General features: G+C 40.2%; 1 protein-coding gene across 3 annotated transcripts in view; it reads right to left on the bottom strand.

The window, feature by feature from the left end:
• Window positions 1-26,030, bottom strand: part of SLIT3 (slit guidance ligand 3) — a 463,613-nt gene that overhangs the window by 199,440 nt on the left and 238,143 nt on the right. For all 3 annotated transcript variants that reach the window (XM_056502336.1, XM_056502338.1, XM_056502337.1), the window contains one exon: window positions 5,098-5,169. In XM_056502336.1, coding sequence (XP_056358311.1) covers window positions 5,098-5,169 — 72 coding nt within the window. The remainder of the gene's footprint in view (window positions 1-5,097; window positions 5,170-26,030) is intronic.

Here is a 26,030-nt window from a genome sequence, read left to right as displayed (position 1 = left end):
GACATCTCATATATTTACAATTATGTCATGACTTTCACTCCCTGTCTCTCCAGGTTGTGAAAGCAAATAAAAATCTTCTATCTACTTAAGACATGCCCAGAATAGTATTTTACAAATAAGTAAAACTGACTATATAACTGAGTGTTCAGCATACAGAGGCAACCCTAGGAACAATGAAATTCTAGTATAGCACATAATATTGATTCATGTTCAGAAAAGTTCTTAGAAGTTTGCTATGACAAAAGGCATTGTGCATTATAAGCACACTCATCCACGACGTCGCTATTAGAAATTGCACAGACTAAACCTTTTACGAAATAATCATTTACAACAGGAACATACTGAATCCAAACAAGGACAGCAGGAATAAATGCTTGCAATGCCTGGATGTGGCAGACAATGCACAGACCTGGGGCTGGGCTGGTGTGACAGACTGGCTGTGTCCCACCCGACACGGCTCGGGGCCAAATCAGAGCTCAAAAACCCCGGCACAGCCCTTGCAGGTTTGTGGTTTTGTGGGCTTGTCATGGAGCAGGAAGAAGAGTGTGGCAGAAATATTTTCAAATAAAAGGTTCTGCATGCAAACACTGACAGAACAATTCAAATTTCTCTCATTTCTTTAATTTTAAGATTTTGGGAAAGGAAATGTGATGCATTTAGCGTTATTACACTTCGCAATCAGAAGAAATAATCTTTTTAATATAATACATTTATGGTTCATTTGGCACTGAAGTCACAAATATTTGGATGACTAGACTTGCACTTTTTCATTGCTACTTTTGGATGAATTGGCACGATGTTTCACACTGAGGCACCCAAAGGGGACCGGTGAGTCCCTGAGCGCGTGCGGCTACGGGCTCAACGGCAGTCAGTGCTCACTCATTCCAAAAGCAAGTGAAACTCAGGATTTTCAGGCTCAGCCATATGATATGAAAGACCTACAATTGTGGCTAACAACAAACAAACCCCAAAATCATTTTGTACAGCAAGAACCCTTTTGCCATCTTTAACAGAATACTACCCACAGACCTCCTAGGATTAGCTCTTGGTATGATAAAATCTTATGCAACGAATAGAATTTGTTCAAGCTCTGGACCCTCTGGCTATCATTATAAAACAAGAGAAAAACAGCTTTTACAATATAAAAAAAAGGAAAATACTCCACCTAAGTTGTCAACAGTGACTCATAATTGCTTCTGTGCTGTCCACAAGTACAGCTCCCATGCCACCACACAGTTTTCCAGTTATCCCAGAGAGACAAAACAATGACAAATAAATTAATGGGCTTTTTGCTAAACTGAGTTCTGTTTCTTACTTAGAAAAATGGTTCAGCCCTCCCAGTCTACTGACAATAGTATGCTCAGGCACTCAGTATTACCAGTTTATCCAGTTGAGCTATCTTGAAATTAATTTCTTTTATTCATGTGTCCTGAGAGACATGAAATTCTGAACCCTAGACATATTTTATCTCATATACTTCATAGTTTTGGGCATTTGGAAATAAAACCATGGACTAATTTCTAACCTACAAAATATATGAACAGCATATCGTCACACCACAAGAATAGTGGTTGATTATCTTGAAGACTGCACTGGGTTTTTTGTTTGGTTTTAGGGTTTTTTAATAACCTTTAATCATACTTACTGTTACAGTAATAGATATTTCTCAATAATACTGTTATTGCCAGATATCACCACAGGACGTAAGTAAAAATTAAGCAGAGCAGAGACCTTCTCCTACTAAAAAATCTTTAATTAGCGATGGTTTCCCACCAATTTTCTTCAACATCTCTGTGCATTTCTATGCCAACAAGTCATAAGACAGCTAATAACTTTTTCACTAATTTATGAATATATGCCCATTTTGCATTTTATTGCTGTTTCAGTTGTTGCACACACTTTTCTACGTCTTGGAATGCAAGACCAAACCCATTGAAATATGTTTTACCGTCTTATAGAAAGGAGAAGACAGGAATTATGTCAATAAGAAAAAATTCCTATTTTATCAACAGATATAAAACAAACTCTTTGTGGGAATCTGCTCAGAAAATCTGAGGCAAGAATGCACAAAGCCAGCCCCAATGCAGAGCTACCAGGATGGGATGTTAAGTCCATCAGTTCTGCAGGTCATTTCTCAGACATTATTTTCAACTTGCTGCACAGGCAAAGACAATCAAGGGAAGGCACCAAAGCACTTTATACTCAACATTTTAGCATCTTTTAACCCAAAACTCAGAGTCAGCAGTAGCACTCAGCACCTGCTTTAGGGTCTACGTAGGTCAGGCCATAAAATCAGTGGGATTTTTGTGTGGCACTGAGCACAGGGGCTCCTAAACACACAGGTGACCGAGAGCCGGCGTTGGGAGCCACATTCCCACCCTGGGCTGCTCACGCTGCAGCCGGAGCTCACAGCTCCCCACACCACACCAAGTTCTCAAACTGGGCACAAATTTCAGTCCTGTTTGCATCTCTGCTTCTGTGCTATTAGCTGGTATGGGAACATATTTATAAAGCCAAACAAGAAAATGAGAACAGTAAATGAAAACAACTTGTTGATAAGAAGGAATAAGTCACACGGGTCACGGTGTGCTCTGCATTTTGAAGGATAACTGCACAAAACCTGCTTCTCTTCCTACAGCTACTGAATCACCAAGCTCCTTGCAGTCATGGCTTTTGAGGAGCACAAGGTGAATGAAATGTGCAACCAACCCAGAAACCAAAGTGTTTCTAAACAGAGTAATCTTATTTTATTTTTTGAGCAAAGCTCTGTCCCAAGTTATAGATAAAATTTAGAATTTTGTAGACAGGCCTGGAAACACTGAATATCAGAAAGGCCACAAGATTTCAGTAAGATGAAGAAGAAATATATTATTTGGTACCCTGGCAAACTGTTCAAATAGATAATTAGAACTGTTCTTGCAAGAATCATTCAATATTTTCTAGATACTGCATTACATGTTAAAATATAACTGCATAAAATACACAGTGGGTCTGAAATGCAGAAATTTGGTTTCACTTGTTAATGTTCTTTGATGGTTCAGAGAGCTTTAATTTTAACATTTATGACTGTTTTACAACTAAAGATACTATATTCTTTGGGGCATTTAGCAAATTTATTTTGATAGATTAAATTCTCAAACTTTCTTTGAAGAAAAACACACAAAAAAAATCATATTATGTTGGAAGTAGAAAACATGCATTTTGTAACTGCAAGAAAAATATGTTTAGAAATAGATACTATCAATCTGTTTTCTCATCTTTTAGAATTAATATTGATTTTGTTCCTGTAGCAGTGTGTCTGTGCTGAAAATTAAAAATGCACTGAAGAAGTGATTATGATCTATTTTATATATCCTCATCTCATCTTCTCCTATCCACAAATAACCCGCACAGAAGTAACCAATTAAAAACAGAGAGGTAAATAAACTAATTCAGCATTTATTACATCCAGGGGAGAAGGAATGCATTCCTAGCAACTTCTGCAGTGCCTGCAGAACTCAGTATATTGCAAAAAAGGGCTCCATTTATTGTACAGCCTATTTAGTGAAAGTTATAGCACAGTCTGCTGTCAGCAGAGAACTGATTCACTCTCTGCAGACAAGAAAATCAGTCCCTCAAAAACCAAACCAAAAGCCTGTTTTAGAGAAGTTTATTTTTTTTTCCTTTTTTCTTTTCTTTCACCACACAGTAGACTTTTCAATCTGACAGACAAGTAAAATTTTATAGTGGTAACACACTGCTTTTCCTGAAAAGTGCTATTACTACAGAATTCAAATACTCTTGATAACTTAAGTTCCCAGATAAGAAACTCTGCAGAAACCTTCTGTTAGCTCAATATGAGCAACACACACTATCTGATCAACGTCAGGGTCCCAGCCTGGGGGACAGAGGGGCTGTGACAGACACGGCCACCACCAGGTCCCTCTGAAAGCAGAGCTCCTGCTGTCACAGAGGGCAGAACTCCTTTGAGCACTGCTACAAGGTGGACCCACCCTTGGGAACAACCCTGTGCACGATCAGACGTGCCCAGACCCCCGTGGTGAGTGGCACAGGCTGCCTGTCCCACCCCACAGCTCTGCCCAAGTGGAGACTCCGCTGAGTCTCCAGGTGCCAGGAGGCTGAGGCAGGTGCTCATTTCATCCACCTACCATTTGCTGTTTCATCCCATGGAATTTAAGGGCAAGCTCTGCAGCAGCCTGGGCTGGCCTTCCCTGCTGAAGGAAGGTGTGCACTGGGTCAGGGATGCTCTGCCATGAACTCACGGTGGGTGACGAGGGTTTGAATTTTGGAGAGGTCGCGTGTCCTTCCCACCCCCCTCCATCTCGGCTCACAATTATGAGCTTTCAGGAGCACTGACACTCAGTTTGCAGGATTAACTCTGGCTGACAGGGAAAGCTTTATAGCAGTTTATATTGTGAAAACTTATTCTTTAAGTGAATAAGTTACTATTAGCAATAAGCAAATTATCTGCTCACATACCAAGTTCGGGTAATACTGGATTTACATTACAATGACAGCGCTCTAAATCTAACGAGCTGCTTCTCCGGTAGAGTCAGCTTTCGCCATCAAAACCTTCTTTTCAGTATGTGCTGCAGCTCTAACAGCCTATGTGTAAAGTTTGTGGTACATGAAGAGCACAACGTGGTGTTATTTCAGCCCTCAGAGAAGGATCCTCCCCAGAAGCCAATGACTGCACTGAACAAGCCTGCCAAGCGCCCGTCTCTCCTCCCTCTCACACGCCAAACACCTTTGAAACAGCTTTTGTCTAGGGCAGCGGTCACGTATCTCGCAATACCGCTGCCCATGAAGCTGTCACCCATCCTCTGCCCGGCACGGCAGCCCCGGCAGGATCCGGGCTGCGGACCAGGCACAGGACACGCAGGGAATGCTGCTGAGCCCCGTCTGCTCTGGCAGCGGCGAGCTCCGCGCTGCTCGGGAGCGGCAGCACAAGTCGCTATTGTGGTTTAAGGAGCAGAAGGGCAGCCCGGGGGAGTGTGCGGTTGCACTGCTGAGTGGGCAGGGGGCTGTGCCCCGGACCCGCAGCCCCGCAGGGGTTCAGCCCGGCCACCCCAGCGCCCATCCGCGCCCGGCACTCACAGGATCTCCAGGTCGCGCAGCGCTCGGAAGGCTCCATCTTCGATGCAGCTGATCTGGTTGTTGTCCAGTTGCCTGCAGAAAGGAAGGGAGAGGATGAAGGCTGGCTCGGAGCGCCAGGTCGGGGCTTCCCCGCCAGCGAGGTGTCCCTCCACCCCCTGGCAGCGCCTGCTCAGCTGCCGCTGCTCGGGCTGCTGGCGGCTGTCTGACAGCGCTGCACGCTCCGCACACTGAAGCCTGGCAGGTCTCAGTAAATATTAATTGCGCCTTTTTTTTTTCTTTTTTTCTTTTTTTTCTTTTTTTTTTTTTTTTTTTTTTTTTTTTTTTTAAAGGCAGAAGGGAGTAATTTCATTACATTAGGGCATCCAATCCATTATGAGCTTTTACCGTCATGTCACTGAAACAATTTCATTAAGCTAAAGGCCTGTAAATCATTGGAGGTCACTGGGCTGCCCTCCGTGACCTCCCAGAATGCCGTTTTTTCTTTTACTGGAAGTTGGAGTCCTCTGTCCTGACAGTACTAAATCTTCAGGCTTTATCTACCCAAGAGCTGTGAGAGTGCATAGGGAATATACCAATTCCAAATTAGACTCAACTAATCTAATTTTATAGTCTTTTTATTATTCTAAGCACCAAATGTCTGTGGTGGTTCGATGCCTCTCTGCATTGTTACTGGTCCCATCTGGTAGCTCTTTCTATTGAAAGATTTCTGACTAAATACAGATTCTGTCTAACAGCATCAGGGAGAGCAATCCAGTGACAAAAAGCATTATACACATGTACACTTAAAACACTATTTTGCTCCAAAACGTGTAATTTAATATTTGGATGGCGGAGTTCTCTCATTTGTCTCCCTGTATGTGCATGATTTAAATGTATTTTGCAATATATGTGGATACAGCAAGACAGCTACATCTGTCTCCTCTGCTTAAAAGAATTAAACTTGCAATTTAAAATTCAGTGATTACATTTTCTGACATCTGATCCCTTAAATTTTACACTTAGATAAATAAAATTACATATCTAGTCACATGCAGTAAAATATCTGCATTTCATGAAAAAATAGATGCAAGATCCTGACTCTTATCTATTACTGCCCTTTGTACAGCATAAACTTTGGATTTCATGAGGCAGAGACTTTTTGTACTACGTGGGTAAAGTATCTTGAATAAAGATACAAAGACTACACTGTAGTTTCTGATTTTTGTTACAAAAATATGTAACTATAGCAAATATATTACACTCATGTATAATATAGTTGTATAGTTTCACCAACCACTTTCCAGTTATTCACTGCATCTAGTTTTTGGTCTAAATAGACACTGCAGCAACTTTCTTACACAACAATAAAGCACAAACAGCAAATACAATGTTTATGAACCCCTCTAAGACTGACTTTGGTCTGCTAACACTGAGCATCCTGGATATGTACATCTTTGACAACCATGGGAAACATCCTTAGTGATGTAGTCTGTATCAATGAACATTGCCATTTTTATGAGTTAAAGTGCAGGAAACCCACTCACACTCTAAAGTCTACTAAAAACCTTAGCAACCATAAAGCCCCAACTGAGGTTTCTCGTAGAATTCGCTAACTTTGGAGAACTGTGAATTTGACAAAACTTCAGAAATGCCTCCAATACTGACACACACTGGGATGTACAATCCTCCAAAAAGTATTTTTCTGTGTGTAGCATTTAATGAACAGCATATAAACATATCTAGGTAAATATGTATAAATATGTATACATACATATACATGTATACATGCATATTTATGTCCTCTTTGTTACTCTGACCACCTGCAAAAGATCCTAAAACCTCTCTGGTTTTGACTGCTGAGAAGATTTGTCCTGATATCACTGTTTAATTGATAAAAATATGTTGCTCAAACAGAAGGGATGGTACATTTTGAAGAGGAATAAACTTCAAATGGGTTAAATACAGTGCTGTCTACTTGATTAAGTACTTTACACTTAGCTTTATGAAGCAGAAGGTTGGCAGATACTAACATGATGAGGAGAAAGGAGCCTCAACTTGAGAATCAGCTGCTCCTTCTACGGGAAGTACTATATATTGTATGATCTTTATTGGAGTTATACTATGATATTGATTTTTCTGCCAAATACACTAAAATAAGCAAATAAACCCACAGTGTGCTACCCTCAAAGCCTTCTGATTAAAGAGATTCCTTGGTGGGTATTGTTTTTTTTTTTTAAAACCTGCTACTCACATAGATTGATTTTTGTTGAAAAAGCCTAATGACCATTTTAATCATATTTCCACAGGACCAGTCATGCCACTGCCAAGAACCAGGTTTAGTCTGTGTGATCGATGCACAGGATCACAGCAAGGGAAACCTCTCAATGCTCAGAAGACACACACTTAGCAGGGCTATCAGTAAATAGGGAACATATTCATTAGTGATACACCCTGATTCCATGGCCCATGAACCAATTCTTCACAGTCTCTGGGGTGAGACTCACATGTTTAATGCTCCTTTGTCACAGAGCTCGTGTCTCCTGGTACCTGTCACCCCAGCACATTCACATCTGCATTGAAATATGAGAATTTCTTCTCAGAAGGAAAAGAACTGCTAGTTCTCTTAAAATTAGGTTTTAAGACCCTCTGCCTCCCTATTTATATCTCTGTGTGTAAAGATGGAAATCCTATTTCTCTGCCTCTGTACAGCAGCCTGGTGAGCGGTTCAGTCAAGACTAGAAATTTGAGAGTTTAATCTAAATGTCTTCCTTCCAAAACAAAGTGATAAATTTAAACTTTTGGGAAAAGTTTAAGCGAAGTCTTACAGAAAGCCAAGGTGTTCAGCACATGTTTTTATGCTTGTGAAGACAAAACAAACCCCCTGTGATGCAGACTGGCAGCCAGCTCACACACTCAGTGTGTGCAGGCTGTGCATGCAGCTCCTCGAAGGGCTGAAGGCATCCTAACATTTGTTGAGAAAAACATCTTACTTGAATATAATTACCATATGCAGAGAAGGTAAAATTTCAACTTAAAAAAAGAAAACAAAAACAAAACAAAGAAAAAGAAAAAAAGGAAAAAACCCATATTTCAGAGCAGGTGGAACCTACATTTCCCTGAGGAACATTGTGACACTGCTCCCATCTCTCCATTGCTTTATTCTGAACACAGCACTGGGGCACACAGAGCTCAGGGCAGCTACCTGAGACACACCTCACCTGCTCCAGGATTACAGGTGAATTTTTAAAAATGGTCTTGGGCTGCAGAAGCCTTGATTCAGATTTAAATGCCACCTCTATTTGCCAGCACTCATAGCTTTTCTAGAAAATCTTTTCCTCGAGATTACAAATCAGTTGTTATGCACAAAGTGGTGGTAAAAGGTCAGACGACACAAACTCAGATTTAAGGGGCAATTTTAAAAATACATGGACTTTTCATAGCTGCATTTACTCTGCCTTTTGAAGGAATACAGCACTAGGCTCAAACTTTATCTAAACCTACCAAGTGATTTGACTGCCTCTGACCAGAGATACAGTGAGCTGCTGAAGGATGGATGAAACCACAGTAAGTGAGCTTGTGACACTTTCAAATTTTGCTGAGTTCCATAGACACCTAACTTGCATTTGGGCTAAAGTGTTTGGGTTAAATGCTGGATCTCTCAAGCATTAGACACAAAGCACTGAAGCTGAGCAGCCCCAGGCCCTGGAGCTGGGCTGGGTGATGTTGTCAGAACAGGTCAGTGAGCTGAGATCCCAGGCTGGGACACCCAGCAGCTCCCCTGAGATTGAATTTTCCACCCTGACCCCACCCAGGAGGCTCCAGGGATCCCAGATCTCCGTGACAGGCAATTAGCAACCAGACAATGCTGAGAGATAACAACAGCAATACCAGCAGACCTCAGAGAACAGAGCAAAGCACTCAAGCAAGGAAAATATTGAATGGGCAAATGGGATTTAGGTGGAGTGTGACACAGACAAATGCTTAGAAACAATCCAAGAATTTATAAAAGTCTTTGGAGGAAAAGACATCTTTCATGTGGCAGAGCTATAATACATAAAGCCATATGTATTACTGTAATTTGGCTCTAATGTGGACTCAATAACTACTCTCAGTTTTTATTGAAGGAAAAGCAGGAAAATTATGTGACTACACTATATGCAACCAATTGATAAAATTTAAAATTGATGTTTTAAAGGAAAGAAAACAACTTAGACACAAAACACCTTTCTAAGAAATGTGAAATAATGCTGCACCCTTACAGATTTGTATCACAGGATAATCTATGGCTTTAAATGTTTAAAATTCCACTTTAAATGTTTAAAACTCCTTTTCCCTGCTAGAGTGTAACTCTGGCTTATCCATTTAGACTGGTACATGGTCTATCATAAATAAGAGTCAATTTCAAATACTGTTTAGAAGGAATAAGAGTTTACAAGGTTGATATTATTTTGCCATTTGAAATAATCCTTTAAATACCAAGCCTTGAAGGTTTTGCTCACAACAATAAGGAATATTTAATTTTCAGATGCATTTGAGAGATAAAAAATCCCCAGTAACAAAACTGATATAATTTTATCATGTTACTAGCTTTATGATTTTTTTTTAAAACACAAAATTTTTCTGAAACATTAAAGAATTAAATTCATGCAGGGTGAAATTTACCAAAACTGAAATAATCTACTTTTTTATTAACATTAAAAAATTACTGTTTAAAACCCTACATTTAGCAAAATTTCCTCACAGCACGCCAACTATATAAGAGATTTCAGCATTTTTTCTGCAGTTAGCCACACTCACATTCACAAAGAAGAGGCTCTTCATGTATCAACATTTAACAATAATGGACTTTATAACCAGTGTTTTGTACTTTATTCAGTACAGGATTTTCTTTTCCATTTTCAAACACTACCAAGGCCACTGCAGAGCTCAAGTGCTAATTTGTTTTTTAATTATACTGTGACAGTAGTTAAATTACTATAACCTTTTTCTATATTTTGCCCAAAATCTAGTTAAATATTTAAATAAAAGGCAGTGTTAATGATGACTGTAATATATACTGTTCAAATTTCTTTCTCATATTTCACATTTAGCATAAAAAAGCAATGTTATAATAACTGCATATTTAAGGTTTACTCTTACTTATAAAATTACTGTACTACTGTTGTAGATAGTATTTATACCTGCAGATAAAAAATTAGGCAGGAGCCATTTCCTCATTAAGGGAAGATTTGCATTTTTTAATCAGACATATCCATGTTAAAGGTACTGCATCACCAAAATATTTAAAAGAATTTCAATAGTGATTTTACAAGAATGTAAATGCATTGTAAATTATTATAGAAACATTTTTAGAAAAGAAAAAAATTTTCTAATTATATCTTCCAAAGAACCTCTGTTTGGAAAACATTTTACCCTTCCATTTCCTTTTTTATTTTGCTGGTTCTTTCTGGTTCTATGTCATCCCTTTCCTGTAAAGTTTTCACTCTAGTTTTCAGGTTCTTCCATAAACTATAAGAATTAGAGAGACAATAACATTTATTGCCCTTACATAACTTCAATAATATTACAATATCTAAGGAAACTGACACCAACCCATCTATTTAAAATTTCTCACATACCAAATTAAAGTTCTGTATTAATTGATAAGGAAATGTAAATAAATGGGGAAAGATGGTGCTTTGAGGTAATATTAAATTTAATTAAATTGAAATAATGTGAAGTTTTTTCAAAGCAGCTTTTAATGCATTTTTCCCCCCTAATTTTTACTCTTTATTTATGCCTCATTGAAATCACTCTATAAGAGCTTGCTTATATTAGAACATTAAAAAATTGATACAGCTGTTGTGATCAAGCTGCAATCTCACTCTGAGATTTTTACAAGTGTTCCAAAATTCTCTTTTTTTTTGTTTCCCAAGGTTTTGCCAAAGCTGTGGTTGAGGCTTTGTGCAGAAACAGCTCATCTGTCTGAAATAATTGGGCTGAGCCACATTCTCTGTCCTCAGTTTTCATACCCAACCTGTGCTGCCAGGCTGTTAAATTCAGGAAGAGAGGAATATCTGATTTGAAGGGGAAAATGAATAATTATTCTGCACACTTTTAAAAATCACCAAGTATTTACTCTGAGTATTTATATTACATTAACTCACAAATCAAAATGCTGCTGTCACAAAATAACCAAAATATCAGGTTAAAGCAAAACTTGAGTGGCAAACAAACATGGAGACTCCTCCTGCCACAAGGACAAACACACACAAACACGAGATTTCCTTTCAGTATCAGGTGCTTTAGAACATTTTTTCCCTTTTTTTAACTCTCTCTGGTTGCTGATGTAACAAATAGTGCATACCAAGCACAGAAATGGCTGTCTCCATAGCAATTGGGGCAGGTTTTGCCGTTTCCCTAGTTACTCTTGACTGATAACCATCTGTTGTTCTCCTCTGCCATAGCCCCAAAGGGGAAAAGGGGAAGAAAAGAGGAAGATAAAATGGGTGTTTGAGAAAATGAAAGTTACTTACTGTGGTGTTTTTTACAGTTTTGGAAGGTTTGCACTTATTTACATTTTTATGTTCTATTCAGTTGACAAGTGTCAAATACCACACATAAAGGAAACTTCTAGTTCAGAATGTTATAACCAGTGACCTTATTAATAGGAAGTCATACTAGGGAATCAGATTAGGAATATTATTAAGAAATCATATCATTAGGGACAGTATTATGAAACTGGAAAATCTGAAAGCGTGGTACCTGCATAGAAAAAAATCAGCAGTTGTTTAAACTAAATAAGGAGCAGACATTTGTAATGTGCAAAGAGAACAGGGCAGAGGAGTGCAGGTGGTTCCATCCACCCAGCTGCTGCAGGTGGAACAGGAGCTGCTGCCTTCCAGCCCTGACCTCTGCTCATCTGGGGCTGCTGTTTGCATCCCAGGCTGAGCCCCTCCCTCCTCCCGGGTGTTTCTGGCTGGGAAGGGAGGCAGAGGCAGAGGTACAGGCACAGACACAGGAACAGGCAGAGGTACAGGCACAGACACAGGAACAGGCACAGGCACAGGCACAGGAACAGGCACAGGAACAGGCACAGGCACAGGCACAGGAACAGGCAGAGGTACAGGCACAGACACAGGCACAGGCACAGGAACAGACACAGGAACAGGAACAGGCACAGGAACAGGAACAGGCACAGGAACAGGCACTGGCACAGGCACAGACACAGGCACAGACACAGGAACATGAACAGGCACAGGCACAGGCACAGGAACAGGCACAGGAACAGGCACAGGAACAGACACAGGAACAGGCACAGACACAGGAACAGGCACAGACACAGGAACAGGCACAGGAACATGAACAGGCACAGACACAGGCACAGGCACAGACACAGGCACAGGCACAGGCACAGGCACAGGAACAGGAACAGGCACAGACACAGACACAGGAACAGGCACAGGCACAGGCACAGGCACAGACACAGGCACAGACACAGGCACAGGCACAGACACAGGAACAGGCACAGGCACAGGGAGTCTGCCCCATCCCCACCCCAGGACAGCAGCACCACTGAACCCCACCCAGAATCTGTGCCCTGTGAGCAAGGCCAGTGCTTACACAGGCTCATGCACCATCGTGGCATCACTTCTGTGGATCTAACAGCAGACAAGTCACACTCATTTCCAAGGCAAAACAAACCAACAGGCGAGCTGTTACTGCCCATCAGTACGACAGCATCAGCTGGGATTTGGGGTTTCTCCCAAAAATCGTTCTGTGTGTTCTGTGCTGTAATAAATTCATTTCAGAACCAAGACTTTAAAGACTCAGAATGCTCCATCCCTTCCTATTAAAAAGTATATCAGCTGTCAGTTGTCAAAGACAGACAAAATTTGCTTAAATCATTGGTGTTTTTAAAGTGGACAGTAGGACAGTGTGGCATAAGGCAGGGCTGGTGCTCTGCTGGCTCCTGGACAGATGTTCTGGGTATGGGTGACATTGAGGACACCACTGCAGGTTTCCCTGGTCCTGCCTGTGGGCCCAGCCCGTGCCAGCAGCACAGGAACGTGCAGAGCTCACCCCGAGATGGGCTCACAGGGACACTTAGCAAAAAGCGTGTTAGTTCTGGTGATGTTCACTGCTGACACATTTTTACATTTAAAAACTTAGAAAACTCAGGTTTGAGAAGAAAATAAGGCTCTCCTGGCTTTGAGGTGGTTGGACTTGACCAGCAAACATGAAAAGTCGTGGGGCTCAGAGGCTGTGGCTGCGGGCAGGGAAGGGGAATGTGCCAGGGCAAGGCCCAGAAGTGCCTGTTTTTCACATGGTTAGGGGGATGACAGAGCAAAAGGAAATCTGGACATTCAATCTCCAGACATCTGTCCCCTCTGAAACCCCATATCACATTAGATTAATGCTATCACCCCCAGTCATACAATGACTTGTGACATGTTCTTCTAGCTCCTAGCACAAAAATTAGGAGTAAACAACACCAAACCACTAAATATTGGGAGTATATGGCAAGGTGTCTGTCTTGCTGCTTGGCTGGTAAATTTGGGCAAAACAGTTGATTCCTTTGTTTTGGTAACTTTTTTCCTTTTGTAATTAGAAAATTAATATTAAAAACTTGTGGATAATATCCAATTAACAGCTTGCAGTTATAAATGGTAGTTTCTTAGTATAACGCACCAATAAATTTTCAGTCAAAGCCTTTTTACCAGACTGTTTCAAAAAACAAAAAATGGCCAGTTAAAGCTGGAGAGGGAATCACAGTTCTAAATATCTCCACATCCTATTTTGCACTGGGGGGCTTTTTTCAACATGGTCCTACTCAGTTCTTCAACCAACTCCCACAGCCACTGGAGATCATTTAAAAATTACATATTCAACACGCTGCATTAATTTTAAATCATTCAGAGAGGGGTTTCCAGCACTCACTCATGCTTAACACAGGCTCAGAAGCTTTTCTAAGGGCTTCCAATTCAGGTAATTTCATTTTTAACACAGTTGTGGGTTTCTATTTTAGGATAAATAGGTGGCAATAAGATGAAAAGAAGGGTTGAAAGGTGTGCTTCCAGGATTTTGCTTTGTTTTACCCTTTTCATTCTATACCAATCAGGCAACAGCAGTTTGCTATTGAGAAATGGAATTTATCCCCTTCTAGTAATTTCTGTTGTAAAATTGGCCACTGACAAATTCACCACCAAAAAAAAAAAGTGTTTTTGATTACTTTAACACAAGGAGCCATTTGGTTTAGTCACAGTTTTGTGTTGTTCACTGATGACCTGCCTGGGTATTAGCAGAGGTTTTGTTTTGACACAGAAATGCTCCTAATGACATGCAGCTCCAAATTCTGACTCCTAAGCATTTCTCTGCTTTGCTGGTTTATTTCTCAGGCCAGCTGAGGAAGAGCAGGAAGAACAAGTACCTCACATAACTACAGCCCTGTGCTGTTCTCCTACAGATACAAAACAGGGCTGGCAACAGAGACTGTAAAAACCTTTGAAATTTGTTTTGCAGTGGTTGCTTCAATGCATATTCAAAGCCCTGGTCCTGTGATTTTAAGTGTTTATATTTGTCATTTCTTAGCATCACTTCCCATTTTGCAAGTCAGAGCTGTGGCTGACTTGCAATCAGTTCTAGATAAGAGTATGGGTGAGTTTAGATGAATCAGTGCTAAGGGTGAGAGAGACACATTGGAATTCAGTCTGAACCTCACCACAAGCCTTTAAGGCACTTAAATCAAACTTCATTCTCACTACTCAAGGCAATGCATTCAAGTTCCCCATCCAGAATCCCACTGGAATTACTTTTACAGTCTCACTCTATACCTCATTGCTGCAAATTTGCTTGTTCTCCTACATGATTTCAAACAAATATGTTAACACAATATGTGCTTTGGGTTACTGCATTACCTGCTTATGCTACAAAAACTGTAATGCAAGGGTGAAATCTTGCTGTGTCCTTTTATGTGCTGATTTATATTTGTACTAAGTTTATAACAATAGTACTCTGCACTTTCCTGAGCACTCTGTGTGCTTGTACATGTACTTTAGGTAGTTACATATACATGTATTTATATAGGAGTAAGCAAATCAACTTCCCTTAAACTAAGAAGAGTGGCAAGAGATTTCAATAAGCACTAAAATCAACTGTTCTGTTACATATAATGTGGTCTCTCATGCAGGAGTCCTGGGCAGGCCAGCCTGATTCCTCATTGTCCCCATTCCTGAGGTCCACTCATAGCCATGGAGTGTTTGTTGGGCAGCTGAACACAAACTTTATGTCTGTTTTTCTTCCCTGAATAGCTGTCCATATCCAAATTAATCATCCCTTGACATATTTCTGAAGACATCACACCAGCTCTGCCTCTGTGACTTGTGTTCCCCTCTGCCACCACACTCCTTTGTCTACAGCAGGTCTAGAACACTTCCCAAACTCACCTACCCTGTCAGTGAAACACCTGCACCAACAAATTAAAGCCTAAAACACTTAAAAGGAACTAACCACAACAAGAAGTGTTTGGAAAGAATAACCAGTTTCTAGAACAAGAAAGAGGAAATCTTTAAGAAGAGTAAAACAAAAGAAACTCCAAAATATTGTAGGAACCAAAATAAGTAAGTTACTTGGTAGATTAAGTGGGAATTAAAACCAATGTTCTACTTGTTATCTAGGCACTTAATAATTACCTCAGTTTTTAAATACTTTGAAAAGTGATCTGGAATTAACAGCAAACTAGATCATAGTTGACAAAAAAAGTAATTTTGCTTTACTGTTTTCAAGGCAGCCAAATTAATCTGTGAAATGTTTGTCACCTGGGGTAAGGACAGCAATCCATCCTGCAGATTTACATTTACAAGCACTTTGGAACAAATGTTCTATTTGAACACCCATATGAACCATAAGCACTCAATATGTTTGGATGACTACATTCAGCTTTTGTTAGCAGATCTTCAACTCCCCAAACAATGTTTTACCAAATCAATGTGGCACTGCCATGTACCCTTCAGAAACGTGGCATGGAGCATATGTGACAGATCTTGTGCATATTCACCAGGGAGTTTCTTTCCACCTACATGTAACCATAGGTCTGCTTCTTTTAATTCATAAAAGCAAATGGCATCCATCTATTTTTGGCATTGATGGAATAGCATTTGAGTCCCTCACCCTTTAGTATATTTATGTCTCCTCCCCAGAGTTGTCAGCAGTGCCATTAAGTTTTACAAAATTTTAGGAACTGAACTCATCTCTTCCAGTTCCACTAACCTACGTAATTTCCAAATCAAAATGTTCTTCTCTAGCCTTGGGACAGTATAATACTAATGTAAAACATGGAGGAGGGAGAGTTTATATCAAAACAGTGCAAGAGATAATTGCTGATGTTATTATTACCACAAAGTACCTTTACAAAGATATAGGTAAAGGATGTATAACAGCACTGGGGTTTTACTGGGCTGCAGTGCTTGAAAGGAAAAAAGTCATCAAAACCCTACTGCTGTATCCTCACCTAAGCTTAATTCTTGGGGAGAACTGAAAAGCAGAATGCAGGTGCTGAGATCTTTCAGCTTTCCTTGTGGGTTGCCAGTCTCCAGAGAGAGAAGCTGCTGGGCAAGGAATAACTCAACCCAGGAGCTGAAACATCACAGTGCAGAAACCCAAAGTACCAAGGGACAACCATGATCTCCAAAACAACATACACTGCAAGAGCAGGAGGACAGGTCACCTCCAAAGGGATTTATTCCATCTTGTAGGAGATCTGAGTGACTTAGAACTCTGCACTTATCTATAAATGCAGGACTTGTAGTGAATATAAGTGTAAAAGAATTATTCCATCAAAAACTGGTAAAAACAGCATCATGAGATAACTGCATGCCCAAATTAAAAACAAAAATATGGACAGAGGATAGTTTACTGTTAGACATATGGTTAGTATTATTAAATAATTTTTGCACTTCTGATATCAACAGAAAATATTGTAGAGGCAGGTTTATGTACAGAATTTCCTGGAAGTTACAGACTTCAATATTTTTCTCTGCAAATTGCACTTTTAATATTTTTTTAGAGAAAATTGTTTCCTTTGGAAATCATTAAAACAACCTTCAAGTCATCCTAGATGTTGTGATTTAAATATAAATGCTTACATGTCTAAACTGCTCATTCACATTTACTCATTAGTCACTGAATAAGGATGCTACAAGCCTTACAAACTTGAAACCACTATCAAATAATCTTAAAAATTAACTTATCCAGATGACTTTGAAATTTCCTTGCTAAGTGGTGTATATTTTGTTAGTATTTTTTCCTGATAATAATCCATAAATACATTCATAGAGAATCTGCTTCCTCTGCCAGCACTGTCATGACAAAAAGGATGCAAGAAAACTTGTATTCCCAGGTAGGATTAGGCAGCAAGTTTGGATCACAAGAGCCCACCAGTTACCTCACCTGACCCTTTAGCCAAAACCTCAAAAACCTAATTCATACTGAGATGTGACAGCACTGAAATAAAACAGCCAGAACAAAGCCCTGCCCCGATTTTTTTCTTTCTTGCAATCAAAGCAGCAAATTTTTCTGTAAGTAGGTAAAGAGGATACCTGAACAACTGGCTTCACAGGACATTTCTCCATCCTTCTCAGTCACTGTCCTGAGAGAGCTGCTTATTGCCCAACTTATGGTGAAGGGCTGGCTGCTCCCCCTCCCTGCCTGAACATTAACCCTTAATTATGTGCTCAGCTGCTCCTCAGGAAGGGAGAGCACCACATGTCTGGAAAGCAGCGAGAGCTGCAGGCAGAGAGCTAAAAACCAAACTAAAAATCCACCCCCAACAACAACAACCCCCTGCTCAAATGCTTCAGATAATTGTGAGTGCCCCTCACTCAGTGAATTATTTCAGGCAAACCACTTGACCTCTTTGCAGCAGTAATCTTCCCTCTAAGACTGGGTTTAAAAGCAGGACCTAATCAATAGCTGTTGCTGCATATGACCCGAGTTTAAGCATATAAATTAAATACTAAATAAAGTAGGTTCAAGGGTGAAACTCGCATAAGAGTCTACTGAAGGGCCATGCAAAAAAAAAAGGGGGAAAAAAGTCAGTCTCATTTCTAAAGCTAATTTTCATACCAGAAAGCTCAATTTCCCACCCCATGCCACAAAAAGCCATTTTTAATGTGTCTGGGAGAGCTCTGTTCTGCTGCCCTGAGAGGCAGGCTGGATGGCAGCAAGAACTGCTAATGGGCATCTTAAAGCAAATCATTTGCCTTAAAATATTTTGTGCACCACATCACAGCTTTATACAGCCTGTTATCTCTTTAAAGAGTTAAATTCCAGGTTTTGGAGGTTTGGTTTTGGGTTGGGGGTTTTTTTTGAAAAGCACCACTCTATATTCTAGCATTAAAGTATCATGACTGCCATATAAGCAACTTGTGATTGTCAGGATATTGATGCAGAATTTATATAGGGAAATAATATAGATTGGTCATGAAACTCTACTGTTCCTTCAAATAAACAATTCCAAAATCCTTGCTTTCCCTAGTCAAACAAGAAAAAGGAAGAAGAATCCTAAGTGTGAAAATGCACCTTGGACAAGCTGTGTGTGCACATTACCACAGTGCTACTGTGCTGCTCAATGAGTTGGAAAAATAACTCCAAAAAGAGCTTTAAAAAAACCACAAAAGACTGGAGCAGAGGTTACTTCCACATGAAGATGGAATTCTTTCATTTGTTTCTTTGACATTTATGGGACTACCAAAGGGTAAACAAAAGCAAAATTAGATCCCACAGGCCTTTGGTAGGAAAACAAAAAGTGGGGGGAAATGATATTCAGCAGCAGAAATCAGCTGTACAAATGAGACCATCATCTCACAGCCTTTTCCATTGCTGCTGTCTCCACTCACCCTGTGTCATCTGGCCTTAAACAAAAGGCTTTTATTCTTGCCTACCTCAAAACTATTATACTAAAGCCATTCTCAGATTTGCACCAAGATAATCAACTTTATTTCTATTAATCTCATAACAAATATCTGAGTGCCTGAGAATTCCCTCTGTGCTTTGCTCAGATTTAGATCCTTATTTTATACAGGAAGAAAACACTGCAGATCCAAGCAAAAACATGACCTGAGCTTCTTTTGAGGAAATTTTCAAGTGATGCTGCAAATGGGCTGTTTAAAAGGACTATATAACATCCCTTGCTGTACAAACACAGTGAGCATATGTTCATATAAAAACAATTTGTGATGAAAAAACTCTACAATACAATTATACCACTACAGTTTAATATTTTTCTTTCAAGGCATATCAATTTTGTATTGAATTGAATTGCAGGTGGCTTTGTTTTTCTGCACTTTATCTCATGGAGCCACCCAACTGCAGGATAGCAAAGTGATGGAACAGACTGAATCACTGAATGAGAAATGTAATCATTCCCTTCTGGGCTCTAAATGTGGCAAGAAGCTGCACAGGCTTGTTTTAAATAAGCAGCTCTGCTCTCACACAGAAAGCTGCAGCTGAGTTGAGGGCTTGGGTCAAGAAAAAAGCTGCAGCTGAGGTAAGAGCTGAGGTCAAAGGCAAGGGGACATCCATCTCATTTTGTGGTCAAGAAGAGTGGTGCAGGAAATCTGGCCCCCCAATCAATTACTGAAATTAATTTTTGAGCTTAAGTCATTGCCTTCTGGGAAAACAAGGAACCATTTATTTACCTGTTTTGCATAGTGTTTGCATCACTTTTAAAAATAAAGTTAGATTAAAAATAATAATTGTGTTATCCAGAAAAAGTGATATATTATTAATTAAGAACTCAAGAAGTTTTATTTATGCAATCACACAGTGGCTTAGGTTGGAAGGGACCTTAAAGATCACCTAGTTCCATATGGGCAAGGACACCTTAAAAAGTACAGCAAATCCGGGCACATTGTTACCTATTTTCACAACAAAATATCAGAATTTAATCCCAGTGAAACGGAAAAACAACTGGAGACCCCAGAAACCCAGTGTCTCTGCCTTGAAATCCAAAAAGCAAAAATCTTTTCAAAACATCTTCTGAGCAGGGGATGAGCACTCCTGCAGACCATCTCCTTTGGGAGATCTCTCTCCATGGGCATAGAACTGGTGCTGCCAGGCCATTCCCAGCCCAGCCTGGCACTGCCAGCATCCAGCAGCCTCTGCCCAACACCTTCTTCTCTCCAGTACCAGACATTTGTCACTCTGACCAAAGAGCTGAAGCCAAACACAGGGAGAGAAGAGCGGAAAAAAAAAAAAGACAACTCAAGCTGTGGTTTTAACATCATCCAGCTGGGAAGGTCAAGTGGAAAAGGCAAACTTTGTTCTGCTGGTGGACAGTGTTTACAACCCCCCTTTCTCCACGGAGTCTGCACTAAAATGGTATTGCTGTGCTGTTTTGGCTAGAGACTGCACATGCTGACCCCTCCGTGGCCAGCACAGCACCAGAATAATTTCATACAAAAGGTTTGCATTAAATGTAATGAAGCAAATGACAAAATCAATAAACCTGGAATGGTGTGGCTATCATAAAAATGATGTAAATTCAGAGTTCACTCTAGTTATGAAGCTATTTAGATTTATAATTAAAACCAGTACTGTCTTTTTTTTTTAGAATAAAACTTCCTTTTGACAATCATAGATGAATGCTACAGGAAATCTTCAACAAATGTATTCAAAATGAAGGCATGGCACAAAGACAGCATAAATTATACAAAGATAAACTGTAGGCACAGGTTAGCCTAAACACGTACGTAATAAAGAAAATTTGATTTTCATACTTTTTCAACTGATGTCACATCCCATTTTAATCAAGGTTTATATCAAAAGGACAGTAAGAATACCACATAGCCTGTTTTTAAATCAAGGTATTTTCTGGAGTTTGTTTCTGTCAGACAGACTCTTGTAAGTCTATTAAAACAGAAAAGAGCCAAATCTGCTCTTCATTACTCTCCATACAAAGGCAGTGCTGCAGGATGGGTGCTGCATCAAAATGTATCTGTGCTTCATTAGGATAAAAGAATAACAAGCCCAGAAAGCAGTGAGCAGAGCTCAGTGAAATAAGTAAGCAGATAAGTAATCTCTGGAAATAGCAATAGTCACCCTGACTTTTTGTAGCAGATTTCAAACCCCAGATAATGGGTCCCATTCAGGATTAGGGATGAGGTTTTCTTTTATCAAACTCTGGACCTGGAGCTTGTCATCTTGTTAAAAAAATTCCACCAATGTCCCATTTAGGTAAGTGAGTTATATACAATTTAAATCTCCAGACTCCTGGATTTTACCTAATCAAAGAGAAATTGTAAAAGTGACCATCAAGCCTGAGGTTCTGGCACACAAAGACTGGACCTTTTCAGTCTCCTGTGCAAAGGATCCCCATCCCTGTGTCAGCTGTCGTGTTCCTGATGGGACACAGCACATCCATGTCCCGTTTCAAACCCCACTGATGACCACGAACAGAGCTCGTTGCTCATGGCTGCAGAAGGAGCCCCTCTCAGGCTGGAGAAGGCAATAAATTATGCAAGACATAAAGCATAGGGGAGATCAGAACAGAATTTGAAGTAGATGGAAAGGATGACTTAGGCTTGTGTGGGATACTTCATCTTTCTTGTCATCAGCATTAGGACTTTACCATATGAACAATTTAAGTGCAGGCTTTCAATAATGCTTGAAATACATTTCCAGAAAAGGAGAAAACAATTGATACTGATGTTTGTCTTACTTCTACAAGAAATATTAAAAAATCTGTGGTTTGCCCAAAAATTAGTACTAAAACCAATATATACTGCAATGGATATCCAGAATACAGAAGCTGAGTAAATCAGAATTATGAATAACCTTATTATGGAGGTAGTCAGTTCTGATTAGCACAGAAAAATGAAAATTTAAAAAATATTAAATGCCACCAAACATTCATCCTCCACTACTAAATAGTATTGGCTTATGTACTTCTATTTTGTAAGTAGAACACACTTAAGAGATATTTCAGCTTTTTATTTATCTGACATTTTACTCAGGGGAAAGAAGCCTTTACAGTGAGGAAATCTGTTCCTCAGGAGTGATGGTTCAGCTTTTAATAAGTTGTCAGTGACAGATCCCTTGTGGCCAGTTGAGCCCACAACTACAGACATCCATGAAAACAAACACTTCCTGAAATGCAAGTGGACAAGAGAACAGAGCAGACACCCACTCTACTTACTGCAGATGTTTTCATTTAAAAAATAAATAAATAAATAAAAACAGCGGCGCATTTTCAACCTGTGCAATCAATCTCATGTGAAGTACAAGTCATAGTTTAGCACATTCAACAGATTTAAGATCGTGCCGTGCTGGTTTGTCCACCTGGTGTTTCACTTATTAGTGAGGGACATGAGAAAGGGGATTACATAAACCCAAATGTGCTTAAAAAATACAAGTATGGTCTGATCACACTACCAAACATGGCAGAGGTTTAAATTCTTCATGGAGTGGTTTTGGGGTTACCCAGTGTTTGCCATGTGTGCTGCAGACTTTGCAGGTTGTTAGTCTGCATGTCTGTTCCACTGTTCCCTGCTGTGCATGGGACCATCCCAGGCTGTTGGGGAATAATGCAAGAGCACTCTCACTAACAGCCCTTCTCCTCAAACACAGGAATATCCTGCAGGCTGGGACCAAACCCTCCAGCTGACCACGTGAATCACAGGACCACAGAACCACACAAGAGTTTGGTTGGAAGGGACTAAGGACCATCATATTCCACCCCTTTCCATAGGCAGGGACACCTCCCACCATCCCAGGCTGTTCCAAGCCCTGTCCAACCTGGCCTTGGACACTTCCAAGGATGGAGCAGCCACAGCTCCTCTGGGCACCCTGTGCCAGGCCTCAGAGGGAAGAATCATGGGGAAGAATCTCTTCCTAATGTCCAATGTAAACCTGCTCCCTGTCAGTTTAAAGCCATTCCCTGTTGTCCTATCACTTCATGCCCTTGTAAAACATCCCTTGAAGGGCTGACATAACACTAATGCCAAGCATTCACAAAAATGCATTATCAAGACTGAAACTGGCTCACTCACTAGCAAGATCCCTGCTGAACTGGCATCTCTTAGCATCAGTGCACCTTGCAAAAATCCTATGAAACTATCTTCTCAAGAAGGTAATTCTGAATAATGACTATTCCTTATGATGTCAAAAGAGACACTCACAAGTTTCGGGGCTGCAAAAACCCTTAAACCCCACAGTATTTTATGAAAATTCCAATAAACTGCCAAAGAGCAGCATTATTCTGCACAGTTACTCAGAAGGCACTGCCTCTGTGCAGCATATTCTAGAAAACTGAAGAATTAGCTTTTTATTCCAGACCCCTTACTAACCCTCAGCCATCCTGCACAAAACTTTTCTGCAAGGGAAGGGATAGAAGGACAAGACAAGATAGGGCACAGACCCTGTGCCCAGGATCCTGTGCTCCCACAAACCATCAGGAAGATGCAGATGATGAATACATCATCTCTCCAATGCAGCACAGAGAGGGAAAAGGGCTCTGCCGATTCACTGGAGGCAGACAAAAAACTGATTAAAAGAATGCAGTTTCTGAATTAAATGTCAAGTTTTCATCTCCATATTCCTAACAGGCTTTCCCTTGGCTGTGGCTGCAGCAGCTGTAACATTCCTGATGGAAAAAGAGCGAGCAGGAAGGCACCTCCAGCTGGGACAAATGAAAATGTAATTCCTCCCTACACCTTCCTGCCTGCCCAAATCCAGCCTGCACAGTATTTCATCTCTCTTGCTTTTTTCTCTTATTTTTGCTATAAGACAGACAAGCAAAGCTATTCAGAAAGATCAGGACAGGCAAATTTTAGAGGTTAGTGATTCAGAACAGAATGGAATAGAGAAGCAAACCCGGTGACCTCAGGCAGGGAACAGCAAGGGAGCCCCTGCAGGGATGGACCACAGCTCTCAAGAGAACAGTGAAGCAGCCAGTGTCACCCTTCTGTGTCACTCGATGTGCTGGCCCTGTGTGGGGCTGAGGATGCCAGGAGAGAAGCACTTCTGTCTCACAAAATGTCCTCTGCTGCGGCTCTGAGTCTCTGTCTGTGCTTGGCCAGCTCTGCACACCTCACCTTAGCCGTGCTGGGGAACATGTGTGTGCATTCCAATCAATCATATCCTTTTAATGAGTTAATTGTGAAATACATGCTTTTTGCATTTATTACAAGGGGTAGAACAGATGGCAAAAGCTCAAACTAATGTATTCATAAAATTAACTGACGCTGCAGGTGGTGTTTCTCCATAGAAGGTGGTAAGTTGGTAACTTGTTATTTTAATGTTATAATAATGCTGCATGACAATGACATTTCTAGGAAAGCAAATGTGCTGGCCACAGAGATCTCTCTTGAATTCATTATGGCCACTATCACAATGAAGACCAATTACAGGAGATAGAAAGGAATACACTGTTGGAATACATTGAGTGCAGTCTGAATTTATGGACAAGGAGGAGGAAAATTATTTACAAATTTATACAGTTGAAGTAATGTGATCTTTTTGCCCCCTAAAGAGTGCAAAAGGCTTGTCTCCAATGAGTATTCCAAATAACTCTTTCCATGCCTCTGACCTGTTTAGCTAGCTCTTTGTCCTTAAATTTTCATGTATTCCTATTTAAAATATACTGAGCTTTTCATGCACACCATCAACTATAGCTACATATTGTTCAGTCCATTGGGAGATACATAAGCAAATACATAACTCAACATGTGATAATCAATTCTCCTCTAGGCATTTCTTTGCTTTTATTCAAGGCCAACCACTGGCTTCAAAAGCTTATTCCAGATTTTGCACCAAACTAATGGAAAATCTGGCCAGCTGTTTATCTTCCTCCTTTTGTTTTATTTTACTGCAAACTGCAAGAGTAACACTGAATACTGTATACAAATGGCAAGAAACTACAGCCAGGAATTTCAGAGGGCTCTGGATAATAGCTTCCCTGGAGAACCCAGACTAAAAGAGTTATGTTTGGCAGTGTAACATTTCATGAAGATCTACTGCATATTTATGTATGGCAAATAACTCACAATCACTTGCTTTCTTCTAGTGAAATGGCTACACACAAATCAACCATTATTTCCTTTATTCATTAGTTTATTCATTAGTTTATCTTGACAGGTATGTTTAATTATTCTTATGGCTGAATGGCAGAAGCTACAAATATGCTCTGCAGAGCTGGCTCTGTTGGTTAAAAAAAATTACATAGGAACATTTTAATATTTTGTGTAGGTGAATGCAAAATACCTCTCAATGTAAAGAGCAAGTTCAGCTTTTTCCAAAACCAGAATGTGCAATTGAGATGTTTAATTTTTGTAGAAGTCCCATGGATTGATGCTAATAGTAGATGTATGCAGAAAAGGTAACAGAATCTTCCAGGAAAAGCCATTTAACAAATAAGGAACTGAAACTAATAGGTACAACAATATTTTACAGTACTTACAGAGCTCTGATTTTCCACACTGCAGAGGTAATTTAACCACTAGGAAAATAAATGTGTACTGACTTGCAGAAGTGTTAAACATTACATATGTGCTGACGTATTTCTGTATTTTTAAAAACATAATTCTAAATGCTTCATTTCTTCCTCCACAAGAACCTTTAGGGCTATCAAGGAGGATATTACCCAAAATTTGCCAAGTGGCCCCAGGATGCAGGGAAAGCCTCTTGCAGGTCCAGTGATAGGAGCTATTATCTCAGGTGAGGCTGAGAAGTATTCAGACAGAAATGAGCAATGAGCCTGCATTATCATGACATATGAACCTGCTAACTTTTTTCCCCCTGAATCTGAGTGCTACAGAATCTTATAGCCAAAGCCTGAGAGATAAAAGGCAGGAGCTGAATATGGATGGAACTGAGTTCCACTGAATCAAGAACAAGGAACTGCAGCACCCCCTGACAGAAAGAGCAGTGCCTGTGTCATTGTGTGTGGCCCCAGCTGTGTGGTGTTCACACAGGCTGGC

This window comes from Oenanthe melanoleuca, chromosome 13 (genome assembly GCF_029582105.1).
Source record: "Oenanthe melanoleuca isolate GR-GAL-2019-014 chromosome 13, OMel1.0, whole genome shotgun sequence".
In the NCBI taxonomy this organism is placed as follows: Eukaryota; Metazoa; Chordata; class Aves; order Passeriformes; family Muscicapidae; genus Oenanthe; species Oenanthe melanoleuca.
The sequence above is the reverse complement of the archived record's forward strand: the minus strand, read 5'-3'. Positions and strand labels throughout refer to the sequence as shown.